The sequence below is a fragment of the Saccostrea echinata genome, unplaced genomic scaffold (assembly GCF_033153115.1).
Source record: "Saccostrea echinata isolate AGI-Se365-2 ecotype Australia unplaced genomic scaffold, CSIRO_AGI_Sech_v1 ptg000029l, whole genome shotgun sequence".
In the NCBI taxonomy this organism is placed as follows: Eukaryota; Metazoa; Mollusca; class Bivalvia; order Ostreida; family Ostreidae; genus Saccostrea; species Saccostrea echinata.
Window position 1 is genome coordinate 24,166,346 of NW_026889778.1, and position 13,655 is coordinate 24,180,000.

The 13,655-nt window shown below is 31.8% G+C and overlaps 1 protein-coding gene, 2 long non-coding RNA genes and 1 pseudogene across 3 annotated transcripts; all 4 read left to right on the top strand.

Moving 5' to 3' along the window:
• The first annotated feature begins 11 nt into the window (after positions 1 to 11).
• On the top strand, positions 12 to 6,414 carry LOC133195731 (uncharacterized). Its single transcript, XR_009722239.1, has 3 exons — positions 12 to 167; positions 2,151 to 2,233; positions 6,358 to 6,414. It is a non-coding gene; the product is annotated as an uncharacterized LOC133195731 (long non-coding RNA).
• LOC133195722 (BTB/POZ domain-containing protein 1-like) lies at positions 3,081 to 4,332 on the top strand (annotated as a pseudogene).
• A 177-nt stretch (positions 6,415 to 6,591) lies between the features above and the next one.
• LOC133195131 (uncharacterized) lies at positions 6,592 to 11,205 on the top strand. The gene is made up of 9 exons (XM_061331000.1): positions 6,592 to 6,674; positions 6,979 to 7,081; positions 7,481 to 7,563; positions 8,425 to 8,519; positions 8,754 to 8,777; positions 9,823 to 9,877; positions 10,034 to 10,131; positions 10,329 to 10,358; positions 11,159 to 11,205. Exons 3-9 carry the CDS (start codon positions 7,487 to 7,489, stop codon positions 11,203 to 11,205), a joined length of 426 nt encoding a protein of 141 aa, XP_061186984.1. The 5' UTR covers positions 6,592 to 6,674; positions 6,979 to 7,081; positions 7,481 to 7,486.
• A 1,397-nt stretch (positions 11,206 to 12,602) lies between these two features.
• Positions 12,603 to 13,463, top strand: LOC133195732 (uncharacterized). Its single transcript, XR_009722240.1, has 3 exons — positions 12,603 to 12,657; positions 12,765 to 12,811; positions 13,429 to 13,463. It is a non-coding gene; the product is annotated as an uncharacterized LOC133195732 (long non-coding RNA).
• The last annotated feature ends 192 nt before the right edge of the window (positions 13,464 to 13,655 follow it).

Sequence of the window (13,655 nt, forward strand, 5' to 3'; positions counted from 1 at the left end):
ATTCCCAAGCTTCTACGAGATGAACGGCCAAGATTTCAAAAGATCGAGATTTGGCCGGCCAAGATTTCAAGAGATCGAGATTTGGCCAAGATTTCTAAGGACGCGGATGCGGTGTGGTCATTACATTCAAATTGATGTAGGTCTGAGTCGTGATCATTACGTTTGATGTAAGTAATATATCAATAATATTCTTTGTTGTTTGTTTTAATGTAACTAACTCTCATTAAATGAGAAGAATTCTTGTTTTTTGATGTAAGTTATACCTCAGTTTGTGCAGTTATTTTACTTTCTCCCAAAACTGAAGCGAGTATCTCATGATCGAGGAAATTCGAGTGAAATCTTCATTTTGTATTGAACATGTTGAATCTCAATTAACATTCATAACTGTTAATCTTATTTTCTCTTAAAGTCATTTTTTTTTATACCAATAGATTTAATATGTTGACGGTGCGACCGTTGGGGCGAGCGCATTGTTCACTTCATTTTAAGACCCGCCTCTTCAAACCGCACGAGACATTTGGAACGTCTTAGACTGTGACGTCACATGACGTCGTACGTTAGCTGCATTTCCATAAACAAAGTTTAAAAAGTGCAAATATTTTAACAAAGAACGTTTAATCTACTATCTGCATGCAATAGCCATTAATTAAGGTGAGTTTATTTTTTGTGAAATTTTAGTTGTTGTCACCGCGTGAACGAAGTTAGCAGCGAGAACAAGAAGCGATGCATTGTGGGTCAGAATTACTGCGGAAAAAAATTCTATTGAATGAATGTGCAGTAGTCCGAATTTTCTCTTCGCCCAGGCGTTGTCGTTAGAGCTCGCAGTGACGAGCGGCGCTTTGCGCCGCTCGCTGCGCTCGCTATAAAATATTATAGAGACTATATGTCTTTTAGGGTTGATGATTTCTAAATGTTCACGAATGATATAAACCAGAATCAATCAGCACTATTTCTTGTTTTAGGTGTATAGCAAGAAAAAGCTACATATAGCTTTATCAAGCTTTATAGCTTTATTAAGCTATTCAAAAAATAACATTCACTTTAGTATCGTAATATATAACTGCTTCCCTAACATTGAAAAACAGTACCGCTAAAATGTGTATCAGGTTCCAGCCTCCCGGTTTGTAAGGTAAGTATAGGTGATTTTTCCCTTGTAAATCTTAATGAATACCTTAGTTTGATGTTGTAAATATTTATTTTATGTGATTTTTCTTTTGAATAAATTGTATGAACAGCATTCCAACACTCAAAGGCATTCTGCAGTTTTTCATCAAGGAAATTCGAATTATAAATTGTATACAATTAAAATAAATGCGCAGACTCTTTTATTTTATATGCAATTTTGAACATGAAGGCATATGGTATTTTATGTGACATTTAGAATCAAGTTGTTTTGGGGGTGAGTGTGCACGGGATGGGGGGAGGCTTCATCCTTCTATGTATATATATTATTTTTTCTTTCCTTTTTAGAGACTATGTCAAAACCAAACATCTATTTTAAACTTGTTATTTAAATATTTTGCAATCAAGATGTAGGAAGTGATTTGTAATACCCCATTCATTAATATCTGCATGTTTTGAATTTTTTGAAAGAACAAAGTTGATTTTAGAAAGAAATGCATGTGCATTGTATATTTTTGACAGTTGTCATAAGAACCTCTGAAGTAAAACAACATTAAGTTTCTCTCCAATTTTGTTTTGGTAAATTCTCACTTAGAGATAAGATGTTGACAGATGTATTTTGAAATTCATAAAGTTATTGGTGGGGGGAGGGGGTGAGTAACTTAGAAGAGATGAGATGTCATATATTTTGAAAATCATAAAGTTGTTGTAGGGGGGGGGGGGGTGGGGGGGTGGTAGAGCCAGAAAATTGCACATTGTACGTGGGACTTTATTTGTAATTGATTCTCTTAATGAATAAACAAAAGAAATAAATATTATTTTAAGTGAACAATTACAAATGAGCAAATATAAAGTTTTTGATAATTAAATTTAAATCAACAGTCATCACATTACAGTTCAATTGAGAGATATGGGGTGAGGGTCTGGTTAAAGAAAATTATTTAATTTTTTTGTCCAGCATTTAAACAATGATCTTGCTTCTTGTAACCACTTAATTACCATATATAAATATATACATGTACTTTTAGCTTCATAGAGGATCCATTTAGCAAACTTTGCGAAGAAACCTACTTGAGGCCTTGATGAGGAGTACATTACATTAATACTGGAGGTCAGTCACAAATACTGTTAATGCATGTACATGGGGAACTTAGTATTAAGTAAATATACCCCTCTACAGTTCATTTCAGAATACTATCTTTTTTTTTGACCTAGTTCTTGAAATTCTAAAATGTGAGCGAAATATTGGTGTGCTTTGAAAAATTGCAAGAATTCATGTTATGAAGGTAGAAGATTATTTGAAAAATTTGCAGATCTAACTCTGCAATAAATACAGTATTTATGAAACTGGTAACATATTTGCTCAATGACAAATTGAGACAGGTAAATGCCTCAGTATTTTGAAAAAGAGAAAACATGTGCTGATGGAACAACTGAAAGGGGCCTGATTGCGATTTGAAGTGGAAGTATTAAAATGTTATTTTTCCTTTCTTTTAAGTATTGATATTGGTATTTCTAGACTAATGGTCAACCTAAATTCAAAAGTAAGTTGCAAGTTACAAGCAAGAAGCAGTGATCACAATTGTTAGTTATGTAAACAAGGCCTGGGCCTTGTTTTTGTTTTATACACAGGTCTTTTTTTTTTGAAAATGTCATGGTTGACTCAAACTTTTTTATTAGCAAGTTATTTAAGTGTACACCATTAAACAAAAAACTCCAATGTTTGTCACATCTCATTTCATTCTAAATATGGTATTTTCAGTTTGGCATTCTATTGCCAAAGAACTGTCCAATAACACACACAAACACACCCTCCCTCACCCCCCTCCCCCCCCCTCCCCCCCCCCCCCCCCCACACACACACACACAGAGTTATAACTACTGCTCGAAACAGACATACAAAAACAAATGACATTTATTTAGACTAAAGGAATATCTTGACTTTTATCACAGCTGTAATGGCAAGACTTGGTGAAAAACTTGTTAAAGCCTTCCATCAGCAAGAGCTGTGTGATTTAGAAATTTCCTTATCAGATGGAAGTATCATGGGTGCACACAGGACAGTGCTCATATTGGGCAGCGATTGGTTTAGAACATGTTTAAATGAAAACTGGGACCCCAAGCAATCAAAAAGGACAGTTATTTGCCATGATTTCTTGCCTTCACAAACAAGATCTGTGATAGAATTTCTGTACCAACATGAGATTGATTTATCTTTTGAGAATGTTGAAGATATGTTACAGGCAGCTCAATTTTACATGGTTTCAGATTTGTCTGAGAAATGTTTAGATTTTCTTCAACAATCCATATGTTTTGATAAAGCTTTGCTTGTTTTACATATTGCACACAAATTTGGTTTGAAAAATGTTGTGCTATCATCATTGTTATACATTGACAAATTTGCCAGAGACATTTTATCAAATAGTCCTGCAAATGAAATGTTTTTTCAGTATCCTGTAGATTTGATTAATTTGCTGCTTGAACGAAATACATTATGTATTCATGAAGAGAAGTTATTTTTGTTGATAGTAAAGTGGATGAATTCAGAATGCAGAAACGTTTCAGAAACTTGGAGGAAAATTGTTCCAAATATCAGGTTTGGTAGAATGTCTGCTACTTTTTTTATTGAAAATGTTGTTTATAGAAACATAATTAGTGATGATTTTGCAATGAAAGTTATGTTGTATTTGAATTCATTGAGTGTTTGTAAGGACACAGTTGGTCCAGCTTTTCAATCTCGTGCTTGTGTGTCAGAGGAGGACATTAGGATCATTAGATTTTTTTTCAAAAAGTCCAAGCAATACTTGGAAGTGTGATGAATTGAATGGTGATAGACTTGTGTTTTCTGTAAATAGAAATATACAATTTCATGGCATCATTTTGTATGGAAACTACAATGTCTCACTTTTAGTTGAAGTGTCATTATCTTGTGATGAAAATATTCTCCTTAAGGAAAAAATACGTGAAGAGTTGACTGAGGAGTGTGAATTTTCATTTATTTTTGCAAACAGTGTTACTTTAGAAAAAGACAAGTTGTATACAGTTGCTGTGCACATGTCTGGATGTGATGTATATTTTGGTATAGATGGATTAACAACTGTTCAAACAATCTTTGAGGTAAATAAAACTGTCACAGTAACTTTTTCCGACAGTATTTGTAGTCTCACAAACTCAAGAAGAGGACAAATAAAAGGCATTATTTTGCATTGATAACTACAGCAAATTTGTGCATTGATATTGCATATAAACGCAAATCATATAAACCCTGTTTGTAACAGACGTAAAAAAAAAATCCCTCTTCATGTATATACCGGTACCTTTGAAATATGTATTCCTCTAGTAACAGTTTTAAATGTTTATATTGTTTTATTGGGGGCAGTAATGTGGCTGCTGCATTATATTTGCATTACATTTATAGACATGTAACATTGAAAAACATTTTGTATTCATGAACAGTTTAGTGTTGTAATTGGAGTGTTTTATCGGGGGCGGTAATGTGGCCGCTCCATTTACATTACAATTATTACTTATATATCTGCAGCATTGAAATACTTTTTGTAATCATTTGGATTTTAGTATCGTTAACTGGAGTATTTTATCGGGGGTGGTAATTTGGCCGCTCCTTTTGCATAACAAGTAACTTCCATTACATTTGTTATTAAATTTATTGTAAATATCATTGTGTCTTTCATAATGCAAATTATTATTATTTCATTGCAATGGAGTATATCATTGCTGATTGTATGTACTGTCAAACTTCGTTATCTCGAACCTGATGAGCCTGAGAACAAAATTCGAGATATCCGAGGATTCGAGATATCAAGGATAAAATACTTAAAGAACATGTGGTTAGGACTTCCACATCACTTCGACATATCCATGGTATTCGAGATATCGGAGTTCGAGATATCAAAGTTCAACTGTATATGGGTGTGTTACTTATGTATTACAAGCATACAAAATGCTTGTTGGCAAAATTAAAAAAAAAATCCCAGCACTTAAAATCATTTCACTTTGTATACCTCTTTAGCAATCTTATAAGTCAAGCCCTATTCATATCCATAGTTATGGGTGAATTATTTAAGATATCAGATATTGGGTATATATGTCTGAGTTAACAAGCGAACACAAAGAACCAATGATTTAACTTTATTCACATAATAAATAAATACAATTGTTAAAAAGTTCACCGAGATATAAACTTGGTCGGTCAAATCCTGTGAAACATGAAGGTCTTCTCAGAAGATTTGTTCATATAACAACAAATTTCATATCCCGATGAAATTTTAACATTGCAGTTTATAACTTTAAAAAGTATGAACAGTGTTTTAAGAAACAATGTATCAGTCAATCAATAAGCTTGTCTGATGATCATTGTGACCTAAAAAATGTGACCTCTTAACCAGTTCAAAATTTCAAAAAGAGAGAAATGTTTTTGCTTTTTAGTAGGTTTATATTAGAAAATATATAGAACACATTTGAACAACATTTCTAAATTTTTGCATGAGAGAATGCTTAGCTTGACTGTGGTCTTGTTGTAATTGTGTTTGTGCCCTGTAATATTTGTGTGTCATTAAAAATATTATCTTAATGAATATGGTTTGTGTAGGACTTGAAATTGGTTATTATGTAAATGTTGCATGTAGTTGAGTGTAACATTGAAAATTTTCACCCCAAGAAAACCATTTTCGACCGAGGCGCAGCCGAGGTTGATGGTGGTTTTCGAGGGGTGAAAATTTTTAATGTTACACTCAACTACAGGCAATATTTATTATATTATACTGAATGTTTTATACACATACATATTACATTAAACCTTGCAAGCATAAATTCTGAGCAGTCCATATTTTTTGGAATATCACCCGTTGTCAAGCAATGTTGACTTGCTGCGCTGGAGGGCGTGGCTTCATTATTCAGCAGGCAATGGTGTTTTTTAACAGATGTTTCTTGACAAATCAGATTCAACTAATTTACATGGAAGTTTAATTTATATATATATATATATATATATATATATATATATATATATATATATATATATATATATATATATATATATATATATATATATATATATATATATATATATATATATATATATATATATTTTCTTGAAATGCAGTTGGTTTATCAGTGTGCATCTGAATATAGATATCTGCTGCATTTGATGCAAAAACTGTCAACTGATGTACAGCTCTTTTAAAGTTTTTTTTTTTTTTTTTTTTTTTTTTTCAGGATCTTCTCTCTAAGTTTCATATTAGAAATAAGAAAATATTGACAATGAATGAAGATAACATTTTGAAACTATTGTTTTCCTTTATAATATTTCATTACCAATTAATGATTATGCCATGTTGAATTCTTAAGAGAAAAATGTGGTATTAACTATATACATGTATATAAACAACAAACAGCAATTTAAGAACTTACCAATAATTTTATGTACAATTTATTGCAGATTTAAAATCGTATATTGAGTTTTATCATAGACTTGGTTTGCCACATAAAGAAATTGCCATTTTATTGAAAACAAAACATAATCAACATTACAGGTAATTCTTTTCCCAGACTTTCTACTTTTAATATATTTTTGGACAAGTACAATTTGAAATATTTGTTGAATTTCTAAATGTAGTTATGCAAGAAATGTTTTGCATGAAGGAATTAAACCATTTTAATATAATATTGAATTGTTTCAACACTGAATTACATGCAGATCCTTTATATTTGATAAAAAAAACCCATGCCAATAAATAAATAAATTTCAGGAAATTTTGAATGGATTATAATATTGTTCATGTATTACAGTGTATTAAAATTAAAAGATCTGTTCCTGTTGGATCATTTTTATTACAGTGTTGAGTATCTAAAGAGGAAAGTTATTCCCAAGTTACACTTAAACAACAGGAGAGGATCTGCGCAACTTACAAATTTTGATGATATTTTACAAGCTATACTGGTAACTTTTATGTCTTATAGCAATTTGTTAACTTTCATAATATGCATGCTAATATATGATAGTACATGGTCTGTAATTTGTAAATATTGATTATTTCGTAAACATTTACTTTGGCATGAATAATATACAGTATTTATCATAACCCCCCTCCCCCCCAACAAATAAGTTTGATGCTTGAATGACATGTATTTTTTCTTTGAATTCTTGAATTGCTCAGTAAAAGCAGGTAAAAGTTAAATCATTTTCAGTAATTTTATTTAGAAAATTGTGTGATTAGTTATGGAACTGCAATTAAATATTATTAAATTATTAAAATTTAGTCACTTCAAAGCATTATTTTACCTTTTAAAATGAAAAAAATCAATTTTTATGAAATAATTTCACAGATTTTAATTGCAGCTTGAAATGTCTCTAAAGCCAGATAGAAGTGTATCCGATGTGTTCTTTAGATTGAGATTTATTTATGGATACATTGTTCGAAGGTAATTTATATTTGTTGTTTACATACATACTAGCTGTTTTTAATCCCTAATTTGTTTTTCCACAATTTTTACTTGACATGGTGTGGATAATTGGTTTGAAACTTGATGTGTCACTACCTAATGAGAAACATATGATGAAGTTATTTACATGTATTTGGAACTTCTCATTTTCCCAATCAGGTTTATCCTTCAAATAGACATGATGCTCATGATCATTTAAAATTTATATTCAATATTGCAATTCAATTAATTCAAGGAATTTATTCTCGAGAAAACATTAAGTGAAATAATTATTTTCTTTCTAATTAAATTGGATTTTTATGTGTTCGCACAGTACAACCAGGTAATGCACATGCAGTACACATTTTCCAATTACCAGGTATACATTTAGGCATTTGTGTTATTCTTACATTATTATAATGGTTTAAATTATAGTGAAGATATTTGAAAAGACCTTTTCCTTCTTTGTCGTTTCCACAGTTCACATCAGTCCTCATATATTATATAATTTCAAAATAACTGATAGAATGTGCAAATGAAAAAAAAGGTAGTTTGCATGAAACTATGTGTAGTTTCATTCCTTAGGAACTAAGACCTTCCTCCAATAGAGAAGGAAATTTCTGTATGGTTTAATTCTCAGAATAATTCTAGATGAAAACAAATTTACAAATACATGTATTCTCATCCGAATTTTCTTGCTTGTGCAGTACTCTCAGAATGCTTGCTATTCATTAAGTTTAAGGTGCAAGTACAAACAGGATAGTGTGGATGGAGGGGATCGGGTATTATACTATCTGCATATGTTAAATAAGTTATTTAATGATAATAAATGTATCCACTTTAAAATATTTGGACTTTCAGAAAACTGGTACGAGAAATAATGACCACTTTAGACCCTAAAGGAATGTCCAGAAGGAAAGGCAATAAACTTAAAAGAAGGCAGTACCTCAGTAAAGGTTAAATTTAACTACATGTGTGTGTGAGAGAGATAGGGTGTGTGAGGGAGGGTAGGTATGTGTCTTGTGTGTGTGTTTGTGCACTTTATTATGTTTTGAACATTTTCTTTATGGTAAATGTAAGGGAGACAAGTTCTGATTTTTAGTTTTTTTAAGCATATGACTATACAACATTAAATGGAGGGGTTTTATGTAGTCGATGTGATTTCAAAGTCTTGCCATTTTGTTTTTTAGGTCCAAATTGGATATGGCATATAGGTAAATATCAAATTAGCCCAAGACAGTTTTTCTTATTTTTTTTCTCTCTTTCCCCCTCACCCAACCTATTTTCTTAAACATACATGTTGATCAAGTGCCTTAAAAGTAAACATTAAGGATATTTCGTGTTTGGCTGTATTGAAGATGGAGGATTGTAATTTTTGATCTCTGGATGCATGATTGATGGTCATTGTAAATTAATTATATTAGTTGGCTGGATTGCACAGTGTACATGATGAAAGCCCTCTGAGACAAAGATGGTCTAAGATGATACTTTTGTCAATTAACAATGGTATACTGAAATATATGCTCATCCTTAATTATAGATGAAAATGATTGATATATATGCAGGTAAATGCTACTTATTTTTAAGGGTAAAAAGATAAATATTTCCATTTCTATTTGTTTTCTCTGTGATAACTCTGAAAGTTAGGAGAGTTGATTTCTTGATCATTCCACCGGAATGCAAATTTCACCAAGCGAAAGGTCAGGAGGTAAGAAGGCCTAATATGCATGTAATTCTCGTGCGACTGTCTTTGTGTTTGACGTCAGTGGGCGGGGACTATTGAAATTGACATGTGAGGCCTCGTGTAATTCAAATCTATTAGTCTACACTTTTAAAATCTAAATTCACAATCTTATTTCACTATGAAATGGAAATATAAGGAATCACTGTCTAGTTAGTAGAGTATGCCAGGGACATCAACGATAGTGGGAAACGTGGGATAATTTATGCATAACGGGCTTCGCCCATTATGCAAATTATCCCACGTTTCCCACTATCGTTGATGCCCTGGCATACTCTACTAACTAGACAGTGATTCCTTAAATATCTTGTATCCTTAAGCAAGCAGGCACATAACATTGTTTGTTATGGTGGAGAGGCCAGACAAGAAGTGGCCAATTGGCTTGCTAATTTATCTTTCTATATATAAAGATAAAAGAACTTTAAAAAAAGAAAACTGCAGTGGCAACCTGTAGCCTGTGATCTATGTTAAACAGTATTTCAAGAAATATTAATGTGGGATAAATCTTCTTTTTCTAGACCAGTATGATAAGTTGAGTCCATACGGAATACACATCAGTGGCTGTATTGATGGGTAAATTGTTTTTTTTTAAAGCCTTTTGTTTTAGGAAAACATTTATGAAACACTATGAATCTTGTATACAACAAGTGATTGTAATTTTCTCAGATTAACTTTTGAACCACTTCAGGATTTTTAGATAAATGTTCATTTATTTCCTTTTCTTATTAGGTTTTCTCGCTACGTGCTTTGGTGCGAAGCAGGAATCAGTAATAAAAACCCAAAGAAAATTGCAGCATATTTTATAAACACATTAGAACAAGTTAATGGTAATGCTTTAATGTTCTCCTAAAAAAAATGGAATGTAATTGTAAGTGCTAATGGAATTTCTTTCAAAAGTTTATAGGTAAAAGCAGATAAATACTCATTTGTGTTTTATATTGTTATGATAAAGATGACCTTTCCAATTTTATTGAAATGTTTGATGATTTTTAAAACAAAATGATCATTTACCTCTTTTTTTCAGGATATCCACATATTGTAAGGGGTGATGCAGGTTAGTTTTATTTCTTTTATATATTTAGATTTCTGATTTAATAAATATTGCCTTCTGCTGTTTTAAACTTTGCAGCACAAACATTTGGTTAATTTTGTTTCATGCTTTTGTGCAACAAACTGTCTTGATTAGGTGTAGTGCTAGGGTTTGTCCCAGGTTGTCAAAACTGACACTCTCCTGATAAACCTACATTGTGAGAGTCAAAACCGTGCTATCAATTCAATAATAAATTCAATATAACATAACCAGTGAAAATCATTTTTATGCATTGTTTCCTTAATTGTGCTTCCTTTTCTGCTGCAATGTGTTCAAGTGCTATTACAGTACTTTGTTTTTTCAACCTCCACTTCTGTTTGGGGATCCTCTGTGTTTTCTCTGAAAATGTAGTATCACTTAATTAAAAAAAAAGGAATGAATTGAATTTTACTATCAAGTATATATATATACTGAACCAACATAATGATATACACATTTTATTATATATTTACCATGTGTAAAGGTACCTTAATTTGGAAAATTGAATTCTCACATATAATCATAGCCTCCAAACAAAATAAAGTATGATGTATGCAAGGTTTGTATTCAGCAGAGAGGAACACAGTTTAAGGCATTGAAACCCAAACGAGTCGCTTTCAGAAACGCAACTTAGGCCTGTATGAATATTCACTTACCTGAGTCAGAATAAATTAAGCCAAAGTCTACACCATTTTGTGAAAGGGTCCCTGACACAGCAGCCTTTTATTTAAGATAAATGTGAAATAATTCCTTAAAAAAATGATACTTTACTTTTTATTAAAAAGGAACAGAGAATGGGACTGTAGCAGCCATCCAGAACTTCTTCTCTTAAGATGATGAAGATTCTTTCTGCAAAAAAGCCTTTATATATGGCAAATCAACACATAATCAGGTTTATAGATTTTTCTTTCAAAATATACCCATGTCTTTCTTGCATTTTTAGGTCATCTGACTCACTTAGGTGACCTATTGCCATTGGTCTTTGTCTGTTGTCCATTATCAATTTTTACATGCTGAACTTATCCTCTGTAATTATTGAGCCAATCTCCACTAGAGTTGGTGGGTAACATCTATAGAGGAAAAGGAATATAAGTTCTGGAATTCATTATCTCCAACCCCAATGGAGCTGAGATTTTGGATAAAAAGTTGTAGAAATTGATGCATGATTTTAAATCTTCTTCTCTACTCCATGGCATCTAGCAGAGAAACTACTACATTGTTATGATGAACAAGGAGGCCTCTAATTAAAGTCTGAAATTTTGGCCCCAGGAATGGGGGTTTGTGTGTTTGGGTGGGGCACATTGGTCATATAGTGAATATAAAAATATTCTTCTCCACTTCTTGGTATCTATTGGGCAAATTAAGTACATGGATAGGATAAGGAAGGGAGTCTCTATCAAAGTGGTGAAATTTATTGCCCCAGAGTCAGGGGTTCTGGTGTTAGGGTCATATACTAGTAGTGAATGTGCATTAACTATTTGTAAATCTTTACTATTTGCCACATACCATCCAATCTGAGTGTATGTTTAGAATGATCATGGAAGCATCTACCAAAAATATTTATAGTTACGGTCCTACAGTCAAAGATTCTGGCTATAGGGTGGAAATGAAATGAAGCTGCATTTATAATCCTCTCTACTACTAGGCACCCAGCAGGGAAACTAAGTGACTGCATGTATGGGTAGGAGAAGCAAGGAAAAATGTAAAAGTTATGATGCAGGGTCAGAGGTTATTTAAAATTAAATACAATTATCCTAAAGTTTGTCATGAATGAATGTGCAAAGGAAGGCAGCAAGTTTTTCATGTCTGTCTGAGTTCATAGATTTAGTTTTTGTTTATTGAGTCTGTATCACAGTAAACATTATTCTCTCTGTGTGTCAGGAGCGTTCTGGGCCAAATTTTCTGATTCAAGTATTAAGGTTTGGTTTTATTTTTCATAAATGGTTTCAATTTTTTGTTTTCCTTTTTAAGGTAGAATACTTTTAAATATTGTTTTACTCATATGTACAGACAGTTTAAGTTTTGTAATTGTGAGACACAAAAGATGAATTTGCATGCTGTAAAATATTTAAATATTGATAATTACTGAGTTTGATCTTGAAAATATTGTCCTTTTGAAAAAAAATAAAATGGATGTTGACTTACAATGAAGTTTATCAGTATGACTCTTTAATTATCTTTAATTTTTAACTTTAATTTTCAATTTTTATTTTTTAAGAGGATGGAGAGATGGTGGGGAATTTTACGAGGGAAATGTACAGATCGATGGATACATCATTTTAAGGTTAAATATGAGATTTCTATCATTTTATGTAAGAAATCCGATGTTGTTTTCTTTTTGTTTTTTTTGTTTTCCATTTTTTTTCTTTAAAAATTTGTTATTGTTTTCAGGAATTGGAAAAGGATGGCCATTTTACAATCGGGGAAAAACTGCATATGTAAGTTTGCTTTTGACATAGAAGAAAAACAACAACAATGTAGGCTGGCTGTTCATCCATGAATGTTTCCATTAACTGGATATTTTACAATTCTCTCCCTTTTTTCCAAAGAAATCCAACTGTTTTCATATGAAAATGTTTAAATATTGCATGTCAGTGGGGGTAACATTGAAATTTGTGTACATTAGAAATCATTGACCTTCAACGGTAACCCTTGATTGCTTGCAATAATGGAATGTGTATAATATTCAGGCTGTTACAAACTGCAACATTATTCAAGGCATTGTACACTTGTATCTTACCAATTCAGTTAATTGTATGTGTATTTAGATTGTCAAATTCCTTATTCTAAATACTACCCATTTTGACCAAAGAGAATACCTGTGGTGAACAGTACATGCATATACTGTACATGTATTTTGCCATGTCAAAATTTATTTGTGAATATTCTCTGTTGTTATGTGGTTTTGCCCAATTACATGTACTATGTTAATCTATAACCCTAGAAGGTGTGGTTTCATCATTAAAGAAAATTCGTGATCTTTTATTGAATGTTTCTTAACCAGTGCATTTAGTTTTGAAGCCCCAAAAACTAATGTAACCATGTTTTATTTCAGAACATTAGTTCAATATTGTTACATGCAAATTATCAGGAAGGAATTGGAGGAGGTGAAATTGGCATGGAATTACCATAGAATCAGGAAGCAAAAAACAGGCGATGTTGTTCCTGGGATTCCAGAACTCCTTTATCATGTTCCAGAAATGTTAGGTCAGTTAATTTCATGTATGTAATTTTTTAGAATACATAAGAATTGCACAATACAGTTTGGGAAAAGTGCATTGA

Excerpts from the sequence above, each read along its gene's own strand:
- LOC133195131 (XM_061331000.1), top strand. The coding sequence starts at position 7,487 with ATGTCTCTAAAGCCAGATAGAAGTGTATCCGATGTGTTCTTTAGATTG. Across the intron at positions 7,564-8,424 it reads TATGGATACATTGTTCGAAG|AAAACTGGTACGAGAAATAA; the intron begins GTAATTTATATT and ends TTGGACTTTCAG. Across the intron at positions 9,878-10,033 it reads ATCAGTGGCTGTATTGATGG|GTTTTCTCGCTACGTGCTTT; the intron begins GTAAATTGTTTT and ends TTTTCTTATTAG.